Below are 19,453 nucleotides of genomic sequence, written 5' to 3' on the forward strand. Positions count from 1 at the left end.
GTATCAATTGTATAATTGGAAAAGCTAAATAAAAGTTATTCGTGACTTTAAACCACTGTTATCAGAAACTATAACTAATTGACACCTCTATCTTTTGTAAACAAATGCTGTACCATTGACAAAACAGAGTCAAGAGAAAGAAAATCATACAATGTTTTCCCTGGTGTGCACTTACTCAAAATAATGGAAGTCTGGCCTCTTAATTTATGCTAATTATCTCTTTTAACAATCCCACTTTGGCATTTGACAGTCTGTGGCCACCTCCAAAACTGTTTATGGACTTGGCAGTCTATTTCAAGTACATACCCAACTCCATGGAACAAAAATTATGCCATCCAACATGCTTTCTGCTGCATGGTCAGTACCAATCCAGGAAATTTCCAGATTCCCTATACCCACCTCTCCACATGAAAACCCCCAGTCCCTTAACCCATCTTCACAAGAATTTGTGCCTAGTCTGAAAATACTCAAGACTAAGTTCAAGTGGCTGAATTGAATTTGGGTTTCCATCATATGAGAGTCATTCTTCTGGTCCCAATTCCTCTTCCTCAACTTCCTTGGTGAAAATAGAATCAGCCAGAAATTGAGGCAGGACTTCCAGATCCAGGTTCTGCCTGATACTTCTCATGTCTCCAGGTCTCTGAAAATCTAGGCACGTGTTTTCAGATCACGTCACCCAAGGGCAGCTTGTAATTCAGAAAGACGGGGATGATTCTTTATTTGTGATTGTGAGGAAATAGTGGATTACAAGTTCACTGTAAATGTGTTTGCAACCGAACTGCATTAAATACACTAAATAAAACCATCCAGTAGAGTCTCCTTTTCCAGGTATCAAAATCTAGATCACTTTGCAAGAGGTGATATAATGAAAGCAATACATTGAGTGAGCTAGAGTTCAGGGATGAGGTTTTTCAGCTCAATTCAGCTCACACTATCCAATTATCGCACAGGCTAAGGTGTAAGTGACTTGGTGCAGGATAAGAGATCTGTTTATATTTATCATTAAGACAGATAGATTTGTAGCTGTTAAAGACATCAAAAGGATAAGATGATAGTGTGGGGAAAAAAGTCCTGAGGTAGATCAGACATGAACCAGTTAAATGGAATAGGTTTGGCCCTCTCTTGCTCCTATTTTCCATGTTATAGGAATGAGCCCAAGGATCATAAAATACTAAAAAAATATAACACCTATAAAAATGATTCTGATACTGATAGTTTTTCCCCAGAATGTTTGAGGCACTTTGATCATAGTTAAATGTAAGTTGTCTCCAGAACACCTTTGACCAGAACACAGAAGGCATTCTAATTACCTTTGCTTCCTTTTTATAATCTGTACAGATTATTTAAACCACATTGCAATAATTTCATATTAAATCCAATAGACATAAAATCAGATTGATGGCAAAAAACGTTCAAACAATTTAATGCTTTTGGTGGGACTCTACACAAATTTTACAATCCAGAATTGACTTGAACAGTTGTTTTAATGTTTTCATTAGATAGACATTGAAATACAAAAAACAATTCTCATCTATTTAAACAGACCAGATAATACAGGAAAAACTTTTAAACCAGTGCAGTACAGGACAGTACTACATAATACAAACTTTCATTGAGTACATTGAACAGGATTCAAATACATCAACACACTTCAAAAGGCCACTACTGAAAATTAATACAATAATGCATTAGTATGATTACAACCTTGCTGCAGCCTGTAGAAGTTTCTAAACATAGCAGCTTGTCTTTTTTAAAATCAACTCCACTACTCTCCCTATTAATTTAAGAACTAGCAGCATTTTTCAATTGTTTTCTTTTTAAAAGGAAATAAGCTTCCTTTCTTTGAAAAGAAACTCAACACTTCTCTCCCATTTGTTCCTAGAGCATCAGTAGAATGAAACACTGTCATCATTTCACATACTTTAAAAAAAATGTAGCTGCTTTATTTAATTTAAAAATCAACAGAAAGCATTTTAATAGTTTTGCTTTTAAAAGGTGTTTTAAAATGTAGCGAGTAATATTATATCACATTTATAACAGTTTACTTTTAGTGACTTGCACTTTTATTTTTTTTTAAAAGATAAAAAATGCTTGGAAGTTTCCAGGAGGCCTCTCTGATTTGGGTGAAGATATTGGTGAGTACATATAAATAAAGCAGCTTTGAATGTGTTAAGCCAACAACTGTAATAATGCCATCCCACTGCCCTCCAGTACTTTAAATATTTAAGAGCAAGAATAAATATTCTCAAATATATTTGCATTTCCATTTTGAATAATTTTGGTTGTTTTGGGATTTACTTAGACTTCAGTATTCAAACGTTACTTGTAGATTTATTAGTTCCACTGTAAAAGAAACAAGTTATAGTTTTAAAACAGCGTTTGAATTATTAACTTATAAAACTCAATTCTTAATTGACTAAAACTAAATTATTTAAACAAAAAGAAAAAATATTAGGGTGTTGCTAACAAAAGTAAATAACCAATTAAGATTTCCTTTACTTTATAAATCTAGTCAGCTGAGTGTTACGTATCAAAGAAAGACCGGTTTTGTGAAAACAAATCATTTGGTGCTTAGGAGGCACTGTAAAGGGTACAAGACCAATTCCACTGCTGGCAAATAATTCTGGTGGAGAAACAGATCGCTAGATTAATTGAATCAATTTTAAATTCATGTTTAAACAATTTTGATAATTTGGTTTTTTTAATTTACCAGTCTGTAACATGTTACTAGGGGGTACTCATACATATATTTGAAGTAAGAACTGACCATCTCATTATAGGATGACTTAAAAAAAGAAACATTGATTTACCATTGTTTATCTTTTATTGCTGTCTGTTTGCTACTGGCAATAATCTAATGGATTTTCTGTAACATTTTATCCTTTGCACAAAACTGTCAGTGTGAAAATACTTGTGCTTCGAGAATAATATTGCAAGTTTAAAACTTTCTGATTTAAATGAATGCTGTTCAAGAATATCAGAATTAAAAATTGTATAATAAAAACTCACTTAATTCCAACTCAAAGGAGTCCTCTTATCAGTGTTTTGTTGCATCGAGAATGCATTGGATAATTCTGAAATTTGTTCACATACAGTCTAATTCTTGCAGCTGTGCTGTTTCTTTTATGCCTGAAATGCTTTTAAGCAATTTTGGGCATAAAAGCTCAGTGTGTATGCTATATTATCATCAAGCTAAACCTGTTTTACAGATTTACATCTGTATGTTAAAATAAATATTCACATTGGCAAGGGATTTACAACCTTCAGCAGAGGCCAGTATGCTGTTGCTAGTGGGTATCGATTAAGTTCTTTTTTTGTTCAGCTGGGGTTTTATTGTGCTGAGACAATGAAGTTCAGGACCTTTGTATAAAATTCCTTGCAAAAAATATTTTGATTCTTAAAGAGTTAGCCTAATCAAATTGGTCTCTTGTGAAGTAACTGTCATAAAAAGGACAGGAAACATATACAGAGCACTTCAGAATTTGGTACAAAACAGAACGGCAAAGATCATTGCTGATCTACTATAAATGAAAAATGTATGTGATTTGAAAAAGTAACATTAAGGGATGATCAAATGAAGTAAAATGTAATTGACAAAAACATCTCACTTTGGAATAATATTTACTTGCATTTGTAAGTCTTCACAGCAACTGGATTTGATTGACAACCTTAAGTTAAAACAAATTATTTGATGTCTTTATTCCAAACAATTAATGGAATCAGTTATTTACCAAGATAAGTCTTGTCTTCCTCTTTATTGCCATTAACACAGGTTAAACATCTGCTTAACCTTTTCTGTGATTTAAAGTAACATTCCATTTTTCAAAACATGTATTGATAAAATTAGTTTTCACTTTGTTTAAATTATCATATTAAATTGTTAATAATGGCTTTCAATGTATCAGAGACTGACATTTTATGTAGAATAAATGACAGAATGCCCATTGACCACATATCCCAACTATCTCCAGCTTTGACAGAAGTGCTTTACTTTGTGTAATCTGCGGCCCCACTATGCACGTGCTAGATGAACTTAATTTAAAAACAAACTTGGTTCCCTACTATTCTTTGCAGATGGAACAGTATGAATCAGCAAGCGGCTATAATGGATAATGTCCCACATATGCAAACAAAACAAAAACTTAAACATCTAGATATATTAAATCAGCAATAGGTAATTTATACAAAAATTAAAGCATTGCTATCAGGAACAGTTTAAAAGGAAAATAGAATGCATAGGTTAATGAAGATAGTAACCATGTATGGTGTTCAGGAACGATTATTGCAGAATGCTGCAGAAATAATCTGGTCTTGTAGACCAAAACAAGATTCATTCAATTTATGGGGTATGCAAATGAATTACTTGCAATACTCATAATTGCACAAAGGTATACCTGTACAGTTTTATGAAGTTCTGATATTGTAATTATTTTACAGTACCATGATAGAGTGGGTTACATTCTTTTTAATAATATCCAGTGATGGGTGTGATTTTTAACTAAAAATGAACTAACAGTTTCTCAAGGTAAAGTAACACAACCCATGGAGGAAGTTGACACATGCCTTAAAGCTGTAGCATTCAATCTGATCATACGGGCTTTGACAGGTATTCAATGTAATTGAATGAGTCTCCAAATAGCAGGCCAACAAACCCAGAATTGGAAAGTGTACACGTGAGATGCCATGAAAAACTTGCACGCTATTTATGCTGACTTTGTAGGTGTTGCAATGCTGCACTTCTGCAATTAATGTATGAAATCTCAAAATGTTGGTAGTTACATTACCATTTCAGACATCTTCCAAAAATGCTTAAAAATAAGTCTGGCTATTGATTCTAGGTGAAACAGCTGTCCGAGAAGTATTTGAAGAGACCGGAATAAGGTCCAAATTTTTATCACTTCTCAGCATCAGGCAACAGCATAACCATCCAGGAGCCTTTGGGAAGTCAGACATGTACATTGTTTGTCGTCTGAAAGCTGTCTCGTTTGACATCAATTTTTGCCAAGAAGAATGCCTGCGGTGTGAATGGATGGATCTGGAGGAGCTGGCCAGAAGTGAACACACAACACTTATAACCAGCAGGATAGCCAAGCTGATATTTTATGGATACAGGGAAGGCTTTGACAAGATTGATGTAAATATGAGAGAATTCCCAGCAGTTTATACAGGCCTTTTTTACAAACTTTATCACAAAGAATTACCAGAGAAATACGAGAAGCTGCAACCAAATGGAATCAAATAGGTTATGAAGGAAAATAGTTATTATGAAGATTAGAAATTGAATTTGTTCTATCTGTCCAATCAAATAAACAAATAATTGGTGCAATATAGAATGGGTAAAATCCAATTTTGTTCAGTGTTGAGAACTACATTTTTGCAACATTTTTATCCAAATCTATAAAAACCAAGCTTCTCAATACATCACTTCAATTTCAAAAATGACAGATTCCCTCAGGTTTATAGTTCATATGTTTAAATATTGAATTAAAGATATATATATATATATATATATACACAAAATGCCTCTTGTTATCATTCATTCATCTATTTCTTCTTTTTCAAAATTGTGTTTACAAATGAACCTGCAGCATATTTTCATTTCATTCTTCATTTATAACTTCACAAAAAATAGTAGGGGAAAAATACTAAACAATTTTTGTTTAGACTATGTTTGGGTATATCAACAAATTTTACTTCTGTATTTTTTGACCAGAATAAACACCCCAAAAGCATTTACAGAGCTAATTATACAATTTAACTCTATGCAATATATCATATCTTGAAAAAGGAAGCAAACAGCTTGAGGAAAGGAATTCCAGAGTGGAGGGCTAGGCAACTAAAGATAATCTATTACGTGTGGGAGGACACAGGGAAAAGACCAGAGTCAGAGGAATGCAGAATTCTCAAATGGTTGTGGGCTGGAGGCTATTACAGAATTGGTGAGGAGCAAGATTTGAATAAAAGGTACTGAATTAAAGATAACAGCATGGCTAGATGGCAAGCAATGTTGGTCAGTAACTTGAGAGGTTATGGTTAACCAGGACTTGGTGTAAAGTAGCATTCAGGCAGCAGTTTTGGGTTATTTTAATGTTAAAAAGGTGTAAGGTTGGAGATTGTCAAGAGAGAATTGGAATAGCTGCACAATTACATTTGGAAGTTAAGACATGGATGAAGGATTCAGCAACAGATGAACTGAAGTAGGAAGGACAACAGGTAGTACAGCGGTTGTACAGGCAGTCGTGATGATGGTGGTGTTGTGTGATTGTGTGTAGCCCAGCTCAGAGGCAAATAGGATAAATGGTCAAATAATAACAAAGCAAACAGTCTGGCTCAAGTTCAGCAAATGGCCAGTAATCAAACAGTGATTAAGAAACAGAGTTTGTGGCAGAGGCTTAAGATAATGGCTTCACACATCAAACACCTTGGACTTTTACGGCTTTGAAAACAATGCTCCTGGTAAATGAAAACTAATTTATGATAAATGTATCAATTTGTTTTATATCACCTTCAATAACGTTCTTCAGACTACAGTATAATGTGTTCCATATGAAATCAATGTTGGGAAAATTATGCAAAATGACTGACTAAGATGGGTAGGGAGAAGAGACAAAAGTAAATTAACTCAGCAGATTTACTTCAGTCTCCTTATAACGTGTACGATGGAAGGGAAGGGAGCACTGCAGGGAAAAAAAGGCGGATGTATTTTTAAATATGTGTCCATGGAGCTGTGTCCAGTTGAAACTGTATTTATGATGATCTGATTGTGCTAATTTCCAATCAATGCTGCATTATGTTTGTTGAAATTTGAACGTGTCAGTGTCACACAGTCCAGAGCATCAGTTATATAATTTGAAACTATCACAACACTGACTGTGACAGTGAAGGATGTTCAATGTCTCTAACAGAAAGCACATAATCCTGTAGGGTTCATTAGTTTTACTCAATATATATTGATGCACACTACTTTGAGTTAATTTAATGGCTAAGGTAATTCTTGGTTATTAAGACCATAGCCATAAAGGACTAGAGTCCAGTCTAACCTAATTTACATATATTTATTTAAGTAATCTACATTGATCATTGCTTTTCTTTGGTCACCCTCAAATCATTCCAGCCCATAATTAAGAAAATCCATTATCTATTTTGCAGTCCTCAAAGTAAAACAAAAAATGAAAAAGTTGCTAATAATTCAAAAAAGTCAGTAAAACAGCATTCCAAAAATGAACAACATTTCCACAACACCTTTTGGATAGTTAACAATACATCCAAGTTAAATATTTAGGACTCTGCACATGAAACAAAGAACCAATGAATTACTGAATTTATATTTTTAAAAATGAAATATTTCAATCTGGCAGTGGGCAAATTGAAACACCTAAATGGTCGATTCTAATTGTGGACTTGTTGCCAGTTCAAATTGTGTCAGGGAATCAAATGCAACAGTTATTGGGACTGTAGTGTATGTAACCCTTTGAATGACTTGATAAGTAAATACTGTATCACAACATTAACCTCAAGTTTAAATCAAAATTACTGTGTGTTATACAGTTATGAACCAAAATTAACCATTGATGATTTACCACATAAACCAGTATATGGGATTATATACAGGACATTTTGGTGTTTAACTCTGCATGATTTTAAAAAACAAATTTGTGATAACATTTTACTAAACATCACATTTTGTATAGCGTGATATTGCACAGCTGATTTACTGCAGTTTGTAAAACCGCCAAAACAACTTGAGAGCATGGCGACAAGATACTGTGTACACTGGTGCCTTTCACAGCAATAAAACAGTCATGTCAGTTTTGTGTTTGCAAAATTGCCACTTTTAAATAAATTGGGAACAGCTGGAAAAGACTATGAGCACTTTGCAGACATCGGCAGAAATAGAATTGCTTTCTGTCCTGGTCCAGTTTTTGGTCCGGGTTTGTACTGTCCAGTTCTTTTGAGAGCAACATACCAACTTTCATATTTCTTTGAACGATATGTATTGTAGTTATTTGGCTCCAATCTTTCATGGAAGAAACATTCATCTGTTGGCAATTTCTGAAATAGAAAGAAAAGTAAAATAATAGTTTATTTTTCCTCAAAACAACATGGGGGATTTCTTATCTATTTGTCCATGCATAAGATTTTAATGTTTCAGAAAGAATTAAGTCTGTGTTCACTTCCTGTTGTCACATTTTTACAACTGTGTATAATGGTAGGTGACCAAATAAGCCTCTTACACTTTAACCTCTCAAAGAGCTGTGACACTGTGGAATTCACTTCCAGAGTTAATGACAGAGGCAGAAAATATGACATTTAACATTCAGTCGAGTAGGTCAGTGAAGTAAAATACTAGATGTTGAGAAATGGAATGAGTGGATAAACATAATTAGGGTTCTTGCATGCCTAGAACGTAAGTGTTTCATATTTAAGATGACTAGCTGGTGCCCATAGTGTAGGTTTGATGAAGTATCTGTGTAGAGTCTTTTACTTGTAATTCCCAGACATTAGACTAACTGGTCTGTAACTCCCAGGATTATCGAGCATATTAGTCTGTTTCATGCTGACCTCAGAAACGTCAAAGTCCCTCTCGGTAGGGAATACAGAAGCAAAGTATGCATTAAGGACCTCCCCTATTTCCTCTGACTCCAGGTGCTAGCTCCCTCCACTATCCCTGAACAGCCCTACCCTCACTCTGGTCATCCTCTTGTTCCTCACATTAGTGTTGACTTTTTTAAAGCATAAACAATTTGATAGAGATTTTCAGAGGGCTGAATTTTACAGGGCATAGTTTTCAGTCTCCCTGCTAACTGACAAGTCGATTGATCCACCAACTCAAAAGCCAGCTGCTCTAAAAAATTTAATGCAGGTGCAGCATTGATTTCTTTAGGGTGAAACTTTCACTGTTTTATAAAGGTATTGGTTCTGAATGGGTTAATGTTTATGTGATATTGGCTCCACCTATTGCACCAGTGTATCTCATTCTGCTCTGGCTTTTGGAGGAAGTTATGTATTTTTACCAGCTGCTTAAGATCCTAACAATCATGTCTTACCCAAATGGAGTTGTACTTCTTTCTATCATACAATAAACCTTTTTATTTGAAGAAGAACTGTATCTCTTCTGTAGATACTCTACAGTGACACACTGTGTATCATTAATCACTATTTTGGCCCAAAACAAAAGGCAGTCTAGTGACTGCAAACTACTTAAAAACATTTGCTGAGTTACTACATAATGGCAGAAGTGGCAAATTCTACAAGATTTAGCAATAGTCATCAGGGAAAATACCATATTGTTGTAGCAGTACAGATCTGACTCCCATGAGTAGAACAAATCCAAAAGACCAAGGAAAGCAACAGATTTGAACCAAATTAGTTTATGACTTTAACAGCATTACACTTTAAGATGACAGTCAGTCAGCAGCTGAAATGCTATTCCCAACAAGTGGAGACAACAATTGTGGAAGCAGAAAGGTGGCAAACTCAGTACTCTAAAGGAAAAACTTCATTCCAAAGCTGGTCAGAAGCTCTCGGGCAGAAGTGTGGACCATGCAGGAATAGAAAATCCGGCTACACAGATACAAAGGCCTTGGTGTTGAAGGTTGTGTGTAGACCAACTGAAGACTCCAGGAGATAAGGTTAGAAATCCCAAAGGAAAAAGGAATAGCTTATGCACATCAACTTTAAGAGTAGTACCAGATAATGGACCAGATATATGTCAGATTTGCTCTAGTTTGTACAGTGTTATTGAAGTCTGCATTTCCAGCTGGGAATTCCGATCCTGACTGCTTCAAAAGCAGGGTATACCTGAAACAAAGCAAACGCTCTTATGTTGCGGGAAAGTCAAACCACACCCCCTTTTGTAGCAGTCAGTGTGTTGTGGTTCTGAGATTTAAATTGACCAGCACAGCCTGACATTTGGACAGCTGCTGTGAAAGGTTAAATGAGGTGCTACATTTTGGAAAGGCAAATCAGGGCAGGACTGATGCACTTAATGGTAAGGTTCTGGGCAGTGTTGCTGAACAAAGAGACCTTGGAGTGCAGGTTCATAGTTCCTTGAAAGTGGAGTCACAGGTAGCTAGGATAGTGAAGCAGTGTTTGGTATGTTTTCCTTTACTAGTCTCAGCATTGAGTTTAGGAATTGGTTTGATCACTTTTGGAATATTGCTTGCAATTCTGGTCTCCCTGCTATAGGAAGAATGTTGTGAAACTTGAAAGGATTGAGAAAAGATTTACAACGATGTTGCCAGAGTTGGAGGGTTTGAGCTATAGGGAGCGGCTAAATAGGCTGGGGCTGTTTTCCCTGGAGCATTGGAGGCTGAGGGGTGACCTTACAGAGGTTTACATAATTATGAGGGGCATGTCTAGGGAAAATAGACAATGTTGGCACAGTGGCTCAGTGGTTAGCACTGCTGCCTCATAGTGCCAGGGAGCTGGGTTTGATTCCCGCTTTGGGTGACTGTGTGTGGAGTTTGCACATTCTCCTTGTGTCTGTGTGGGTTTCCTCTGGGTGGTCTGGTTTTTTTCCCACAATGCAAAGATGTGCAGATCAGGTAAATTGACCATGCTAAATTGCCCATGGTGTTACATGCATTAGTCAGGGGTAAGTATAGGATAGGGGAATGGGTCTGGGTGGGTTACTCTTCAGAGTCGGTGTGGACTTGTTGGGCTGAAGGGCCTGTTTCATACTGTAGGGAATCTAATCTAATCTTTTCCCCAGGGTGGGTAGTTCAGAACTAGAGGGCATGAGTTTAGGGTGAGAGGGGAAAGATTTAAAAGAGACACCTGGGGAGCAACATTTTCACTCAAAGGTTGGTATTTGTATAGAATGAGCTGCCAGAGGAAGTGGTGGAGGCTGGTACAATTACAGCATTTAAAGGACATATGGATGGATATATGAATAGGAAGGATTTAGAGGAAACGGGACTAGATTAATTTAGGTTATCTGATCAGCATGGACGTGTTAGACCGAAGGGTCTGTTTTCGTGCTGTACATCTCTATGACGCTAGATAAGGCAAGTCTGGGGTTAGGATGCGAGGCAAGCATTCCATCACTTATGGTATGTTTGTGTGCAATAATTCAGCTTAATAGTTACCCAGGAGTTAGTTGAAGTCTTTAATTATCTAACAATTAACTTAAAAAGTGTAACCCTCTAAATTCTCAAATATTAAGGATTATTTCAGAGGGTTCCAGATCCAGAGGAATTAGCCATCAGAGTCCCAGACAATTCCCATTGAGTTAGCTGTGTTTGGAATTCCACAGGGTCCTGACCTGCAACTCCAGTTTGCACTGCAGAAAAGATTCTCCATCAGAAAATCCAGATCAGTGATTAATACGACACATAGAAGAAGAAAGCAACATGTATGCATGTACATCATTTAACAAAATTGGAATTTGATTTATTCATTGAAACCCATAATGGGCTGGAATCATAAAATCGTATGAACACTTTTTTTTAGCTGCAATACAATGAGAAATTTGTTAAACTTGAAAGAAGTTCAGAAAAGAATTACAAGATGTTGCTGGGATCAGAGGATTTGAGCTGAAGGGAGAGGCTGAATTGGCTGGGGCATCTTTCTGCTGCAGCGGAGGTCAATGGGTGACCTTATACAGATGAACCTCAATTATCCGAATACCAATTATCCGAAAATCAGATTATCCGAAGAGGATCTCGAGCTCCCGATGGAAAAATTACATCAAAGTCGTGTTTCCAACAGTGATCATGCCTTTTGTTTACAGTGATTAAATAGGCACCGTCTCCAAATAACTGACTACCCGCTCGCGCTCTCTCCCCACACTTTTGCTGGAGTTCTATACAGGCGTGTACCCTAAACTCCCCCCTTCCCCACATAATCTCTCCAACATTGTCCTGTACAGGGCAAAGGTGGAACCTGTCAAAAAGTTGCAGTAAAAAGTTATGTGTGGGGCTGTGTGTGTGTCTGCGCGCTCTATTTGGAGACTTACCTCACAAAGACGGCAGCAGCAGTCTTGTTGTTGGTGTCCAGTCCTGCTGCCCCGGAGAGGGAGTGGGTGTGTACGGACTTGGGAGGGCAGGTGGGGTGCGGTTTTGGGGGTGTGGGTAGGCGTTGCACAGGGTTGGGGGTGGGGGAGATGTTGCACAGGGTTGGGGGCGGGTGGACAATGTTGGGGCGGGGTAGGTGTTGCATGGGGTTGGGGGCAGGGGGAGGTGTCGCATGGGGTTGGGACGGGGGGAGGTGTTGGGGGAGGGGAGAGTGTTGCACAGGGTTGGGGGGAGGTGTTGGAGGCAGGGGAGGTTTTGGGGACGGGGGGAGGTGTTGCATGGGGTTGGAGGCGGGGGAGGTGTCGCACAGGGATGGCGGTGAGGGGAGGTGTTTGGGGTGAGGGGTGGTGTTCGGGGCAGGGGGAAGTGTCGCCCGGGGATTGGGGCAGGGCAGGTGTTAGAGCAGGGGGTGATGTTGCACAGGGCTCGGGGCGGGGGGTTTGTTGGGTGCGGGGGAGCTGTCACACGGGGTTGGGGATGGGGGAGCTGTCACACAGGGTTGGGGATGGGTGGGTGGTGTTGGGGGCAGGGTCTCGCGCACTTTGCGCTGCTGCGTCTCCTGAATGAGGAGCAGATTTTAAAAACTCCGAGCCCCAGAGAAAAAGCATTTAAATCAATTAACCGAAAAATTGATTATCCGAACAAAATAGTGCCCGCCCATCACGTTTGGATAATTGAAGTTGCCCTGTAGAGGTTTGTAAAATAGCGATGAGCATGGATAGGATGAATAGCCAAGGTCTTTTCCCACATTTGGACAGTGCAAAACTAGAAGGCATAGATATAAGGTCACGATTGGAGATGCCGGTGTTGGACTGCGGTGTACAAAGTTAAAAATCACACAACACTAGGTTATAGTCCAACAGGTTTAATTGGAAGCACACTAGCTCCGAAAGCTAGTGTGCTTCCAATTAAACCTGTTGGACTATAACCTGGTGTTGTGTGATTTTTAACTAGATATAGTGTGAGAGGGGAAAGATTTAAAAAGGGACCTGGGGGGCAATCTTTTCACATAGAGGGTGGTTTGTGTACAGAACAAGCTGCCAGAAAGTGGTGGTGGAGGCAGGTACAATTACAACATTTAAAAGGCATCTGGATGGGTAAATGAATGGGAAGGGCTTCGAGAAAAATGGGCCAAATGGAACTAGATCAGATCAGGATATCTGGTGGACATGAATGAGTTGGACCAATGGCCCTGTTTCCATGCTGTATAACTCTGACTTTATAAGTGTGACAGAAATCTTCTGTTAAAAGAATGGAACAACTATGTGTGACACTTTAGGCAGACATACAAGAATGGTCCCCTTGCCCAAGGTTATAGAACCATGTCAGCAATCTGCAGCACACTCAGCATTCCTTCCATCCCCTTAGCTTTGCTGGAAGAGGGTCATGTGGTTATGTTATGTGAAGTTTGTCATTTTGCAGTCATGGAGATGTACAGCACAGAAACCGATCTTTCAGTCCAACTCGTCCATGCTGACCAGTTATCCTAAATTAATCTAGTCCCATTTGGCCCAAGTCCCTCTAAATCTTTCCTATTCATATACCCATCCAGATGCCTTTTAAAATGCTGTCATTGTATCAACCTCCACTATTTCCTTGGCAGTTCATTCCACACATGCACCACCCTCTGCATGAAAAGTTGCCCCTTTGGTCCCTTCTAAATCTTTCCCCTCTCACCGTAAACCACACACTATCCATGCCCCTCATGATTTTAGAAACTAAGATTATTCTTCAACCTCCAGCACTACAGGGAAAATAGCCCCAGTCTATTCAGCCTTTCCCTATTGCTCAAGCGCTCCTCCATTGGCAACATCCTTGTAAATCTTTTCTGAACCCTTTCAAGTTTCACAACATCTTTCCTATAGGAGGGAGTCCAGAATTGCACACAATATTCCAAAAGTGGCCTATCCAATGTCATGTACAGCCACAACATGACATCCAAATTTTATACTCAATGCACTTGTGGACAGGAGAGATTGATAATCTACATTGATTTTGCTGAATTTAAATTATAAAATGTTACTCAATCTCAAGTGAAGAAACAAAGCTGTAATCCTGGTCGATCTGCTTGTCCTGCCCAACAGTGAACAATCGGTCAGAAACTTGCAGCATTATTTTCTTCTCATTCCAGGAACAGTGATTGATTGGCTTTGCCAAACTTCGTCACACTTTTGGTTGTGAAATTTAGATACCAATATATCCCAAGCATTTGAATGCCAGTGTATTTTTATCTATTTTATTGATAGTTGATTTTGTAAAATTTGGTTAAACCATGGTAAAACTGCAATACCTAAAAATTCTTATACAAACCACAATGAGTAAGACAAATGCTGTATAAAAATACTGAAAAGACAACTTTGGCAAGTCCCATATTAGTTTATGAAGGCTAAATCCAACAAAACTATGTAGCATTCGAGTATTCAAATATCCACTTTCTACTGAGGTATTAACTTGGACTCTGAATACCTGGTCTTATTAAAATTAAGGTTACAAATTGGGGTTTGAAGTGTGCATTTTAAAAATCAAGCAGTAATAAAACCAAGAAAACATATTTCTAACTCCAAAAACTGCAGAATGAAGACATAAAAACTTTTTAACAAATTAATTTCAATAACTGTTTTTAAACTTAACAGTCATGTTGATTAAAAAAAAGAACAGTAGCATTTCAAATCATGTCCAAAAATAACAGATTCAGACCATACTGTTTACCCCCTTGCACTTTGTTCAGCTTCCAAATAAGATGCATTCCTCTTACTTGCACTTCTGCACTTCCCAGTGTGAAACTCTGAATACAACAGAATTTCTCAAGGAAATGTAATTCTTCAATTCTGACTGAGTAGCAGAGCACAGAAGTTCCATGTGTAGGAGCTTTCTTAAATGACTGAAATATTAATCAATTTAAATTTCCTCAATTTAAAAAAAAGTATGAATGATGATTTTAATCCTGAGGATTTGCATCATATCATTGATGTTCTGGAAAACATTTTCCTTTTTTTTCCTAAGAATATGGGTAATTAATAGAAAGGGTCTGCATCTAAACCATATCGCCTCAAGCAACAGAAATAACATCTTAAAATATTTGCAAACAGAATAAAATTGCTTCAATATTCGCAAAGCTTCACAAATGGCAAATATTTCCATTAAAGCCCATTTCAGAAGATAAAACCCAAGCTCATTTTTTGAGCTCTGCTGCATTCTGTTACTTTAAAAATAACTTGTTACAAATGTAATGGTCTGCCTTTAAAGTACTCCTCATTCCAGCAACCTGAAAAGATGTAACTTATATTAGAAATATGCCCTGTTAAATATTAGAAGTACTATTCCAATAATGACATTTATTGAAACAATCTGAAAAGATCATCCACATAGCTAAATTATCTGAATTTTTGTAAAGAATTTGAAACTCCAGTGTACAAGTCCTAACATAAGCCCAATTTTGCCTCCTATCAAATCTAGAGTACTGATATGATGTGACCTAGACAATAGGATTCTGATCTTCAGATTCCTGAAATGAAATCAGAGGCTTCAGCAAATAATTTGTTGCTCTCATGAGGAAGCTACTGTGAGATAACAGGCTGAGAAATATAGAAAGTAAATACCACACAGATTAGAAAATGCCAAAATGATCAGGAAAATAAAGCCACCCATGTTAAACTGAAGATACAGACTGCAAACGTTGCTGTCTTGCACTCCAAATTCCAACACATTTCCTTGTCCAAATTCTTCTCTTTACCTCTCCTGTCTGGAGGGTAACAGGTTATATGCTGGTGTACAGTTGCACTTGTAGCAGCAAATGACAGACAGCTAATGGTTTTTGTTACCCAAGAATGGATGTGTCAAGTAATCAATTACCCCACAACCAGGATACTGCTAAAACACCAAACAGAACAATTCTGGATGCCAGAATAGACAAACACCCCTTATACCCACCTGCCATACTAATAAGAAACACATTGGAAAGGTTTTGCTGTCAAAAAAAGGGGATAATGGCACTCTCCATAATTTACTCATAAATAGCATAGTAATTGGAAGGAGAGGTAGTGAAATGAGAAAATCCAAATGTAGTTGTCTAAGCTGCACCATTCCAAGGTTATTAAAATGCTATTCTCATAAAGCTATCTGGTTGCCAAAATCAAATCAAATGAAATTTCATTTACATAGGGTAGATAGGATCTAAACTTGCATGCATTTAGGACTAGTAATTGGTCATGCAAGTACCACTTTAATGGATATTTGTAAATTACTGTCAAACAGCCTATCTGGCACTGAAATGATAAAAGCCCCCTTCAGTCACAGAATTGCTTGCTCATCTTAACTGCAATTTTTACTTGTTTTCCTCTACTTGTTTAATTATTGACTTCAGCCCCTTGTATAATTTAGCAAGATTTCCCTCCTTTTACGTTCCATTCCCTTTGAAATAAATGCCAGATTCCATTTGCCTTCTCAATTACCTGCTGAACCTGTAAACTACCCTTTTCAAATTTCTGCATAAAGACTCCCAAAATCCTCTGTGCTGCAGTTTTCTGCAGTCAATCTGAAACCAAGAGGTGTTAGCCTGACAGTAAGTTAGGAAAGTGCTAGACTGAAAATGGCAGAGGTGCAGATAGTGAGGAGGATTGTCAAAGGATAGGGCAGGATATAAATAGATTGCAGATTTGGATAGAGAAATGGCAGATGGGGTTTAATCCGGACAAATGCAAGGTAATGCATTTTGTAAGGTCAAATTCAGGTGCAAATTATACAATAAATGGCAAAACCGTTAGCAGCATTGACATACAGAGGGATCTGGGCGTACAGGTCCACAGATCCCTGAAAGTAGCAACATAAAAGGATAAAAGGTGGTCAAGAAGGCATACAGCATACGTGCCTTCATCAAATATAAAAGTTGGCAAGTTGTGATACACATATACAAAATGTTGGTTAGACCATATTTGGAATATTACTTGCAGTTCTGGTTGCCCCACTGCCAGAAGGATGTGGATGCTTTGGCGAGGGTGCTGAGAAGGTTTACCAGGACATTATTTGGTCTAGAGGAATTTAGTTATGAGGAGAGGTTTGAGTCAAAGTTGTATAGCACAGAAACAAACCCTTTGGTCCAACCCGTCCATAGTTACCAGATATCCGAAATTAATCTAGTCCCATTTGCTAGTATTTAACCCAAATTCCTCTAACTCCTTCATATTCATTTGCCCATCCATATGCCTTTTAATTGTTGTAATTGTACCAGCCTCCACTACATCCTTTGGCAGCTCATTCCAAATATGCACCACCCTCTGCATGAAAAGGATGGCCCTTAAGTCCCTTTTAAATCTTTCCCCTCTCACCTTAAACCTATGACCTCTAGTTTTGGACTCCCTTACCCTGAGGAAAATACCTTGATTATTTACCTTAGCCATGCCCATAATTTTGTAAACATCTATAAGGTTACCCCTGAGCCTCTGACGCTTGAGAAAAAATAGCCTCAGCCAATACAGTCTCTCCCTAGAGCTCAAACCTTCCAATCCTAGCAACATCCTTGTAAATCTTTTCTGAACCCTTTCAAGTTTCACAACAACCGTCCTATAGCAGGGAGACCAGAATTACGCACAACTATTCCAAAAGTGGCCTAACAAATGTCTTGTAGAAACTCAGATTGTTTCCACTGGAAAGACATAGGCTGAGAGACAACCCGATAGAGATCTACAAAATTATTAGAGGTATAGTTAGGGTGGAAACATCAACTACAAGCTGGGACAGGTTCAAGGTAAGAGGGGAGAAGTGCAGGGAAAAGTTTTCACAGAGGGTGATGTGAAATGCATCGACAGTGGAGGTGGTGGAATCAGGCACATTAGCAACGTTTAAGATATTATCTTGATAGATACATGAACAGGAGGCAAACAGAAATAGATACTGCATTTGGACAATCAATAGCAATTCTAATTGGAATTGGCACGGGCTTGGTAGGCCAAGGAACCGGTTTCCGTGCTATATTGTCTTAAATTTGTTTTCCTTTCTCAATCTTCAAGTCTTATTGGTTCAAGGATATGTTGTTTGCCCTTTTAAGTCCTAAATGACTTGTTTCTCTTGCTTTAGTTATCAGCTTATGATTTAAAAAGAGCTTTTGTGATGCAGTAGTACTGTCCTTACCTTTGAACCAGGAGGTTCAGGTTTAAACCTCATCCACATCCTTGGACAGGGAGATTAGAAAATATCAAAATATTTTAACTAAATGGCAAATGGTGATAAATAGCAAAGAAAGTTTTGCAATATTAGATAGATTATATGAATCAATTACAGGCAGGGATGGGGAAAAAAAGAGAGGTTTAGATATTTAGTAGAGAGGCAAAGACACATGATCAGGAGGCAAACAGGGGGTTAGATACTAAATATGGGAAATAAGTACTGTAAAAGCAAAATACTGCAGATGCTGGAAACCCGAAACAACATAAAGTGCTTAAAAGTACACAACAGCATGTGAGGAAATGAAGCATGGAGTGATAAACTACAGAAGGAACATGGGAAAGAATAATTGGTAGTCAGCAAATGGATCAGTTAGACGCCTTTGCAGAGCCATAAAGCACACCAATTGAACCGAGTAAGGTTCTAGAAGCTTTCCCACCCCTCATGTGGAGGAAGTCCCGTCTTCTGAAGCTTCCAGTCACTTGGCTGACAGCTTCAAAAGACCTAGCAATGCTCCAGTTCAGTAATGGGCACTGCTGGGATTGCAGAGAGGTCCATGCAAGAGGCCCCATGAATCCCAGGTCAAGGCAAGTCCAGAGGCTTTCAATGGGGCTTTTTTTGGCAATTTGTGATGGTGATCTATTGTGGGTGGGTGGGTTTGGGGGAGGGGGAGAGAGAGAGAGAGAGAGAGACACACACACACACAGACAGACAGACAGAGGGGGGTGTGGGGAGAGAAAGAGAAAGATGGATTTCAAAAGGCAGTGCAGTAGGAAGGGAGGGAAAGGAGATATTTTCAGGGGTTGCTCCTGATGGGCACTCTGAAGAAAGCACCTCCCCATTTCTTTGTCATTTTAAGTACTTTAAAAAAGCATTTGAAGTTCTCACTCCCATCATATGATGTCACAGGCAGCATAAATTGGGATGAATTAAGCTTTTAACAAGCTCATTTGACACTTAATTATTTGTTTATGTTTGGAGGAGAGGTTGCTGATTTTTCTGCCTGACCATACATTGGAGATGCAAATCCTGACCCAAAACGTGTCATTCAGAAGGGACATGAAATCTCCAGCTTATGTTTTGAGTTGATCATATGAGATTGCAGCTTCACTCAAATCCGTGCAACATTTCAATAGGCTTTAGCAATCAGAAGTAGGTACAAAAACCAAATCCTTTTTCTTCCCCACCCAGACCTCAGACCTAACTGTCAATCATACTGTCGTCTCAAAGTTCTTCAAGCTAAAATCAGTATAATTCAGCATTCAACAAAACCTTCA

General features: G+C 38.1%; 2 protein-coding genes across 5 annotated transcripts in view; one reads left to right on the forward strand and one right to left on the reverse strand.

The window, feature by feature from the left end:
- Window positions 1-19,453, forward strand: part of nudt6 (nudix (nucleoside diphosphate linked moiety X)-type motif 6) — a 222,832-nt gene that overhangs the window by 132,015 nt on the left and 71,364 nt on the right. For 3 of the 4 annotated variants that reach the window (XM_072584196.1, XM_072584198.1, XM_072584199.1), the window contains 2 exons: window positions 2,081-2,135; window positions 4,839-5,242. In XM_072584196.1, the coding sequence (XP_072440297.1) occupies window positions 2,081-2,135; window positions 4,839-5,242 (459 nt within the window). Of the gene's footprint in view, window positions 1-2,080; window positions 2,136-4,838; window positions 5,243-19,453 lie in introns of those variants that run through there. The other variant, XM_072584197.1, reaches the window with a different exon arrangement.
- fgf2 (fibroblast growth factor 2) overlaps window positions 1,396-19,453 on the reverse strand; it is a 108,126-nt gene continuing 90,068 nt past the window's right edge. The window contains exon 3 of the mRNA XM_072584200.1: window positions 1,396-8,052. Coding sequence (XP_072440301.1) covers window positions 7,864-8,052 — 189 coding nt within the window. The 3' untranslated portion in view covers window positions 1,396-7,863. The remainder of the gene's footprint in view (window positions 8,053-19,453) is intronic.

This window comes from Chiloscyllium punctatum, chromosome 14 (assembly GCF_047496795.1).
Source record: "Chiloscyllium punctatum isolate Juve2018m chromosome 14, sChiPun1.3, whole genome shotgun sequence".
NCBI classification, from domain to species: Eukaryota; Metazoa; Chordata; class Chondrichthyes; order Orectolobiformes; family Hemiscylliidae; genus Chiloscyllium; species Chiloscyllium punctatum.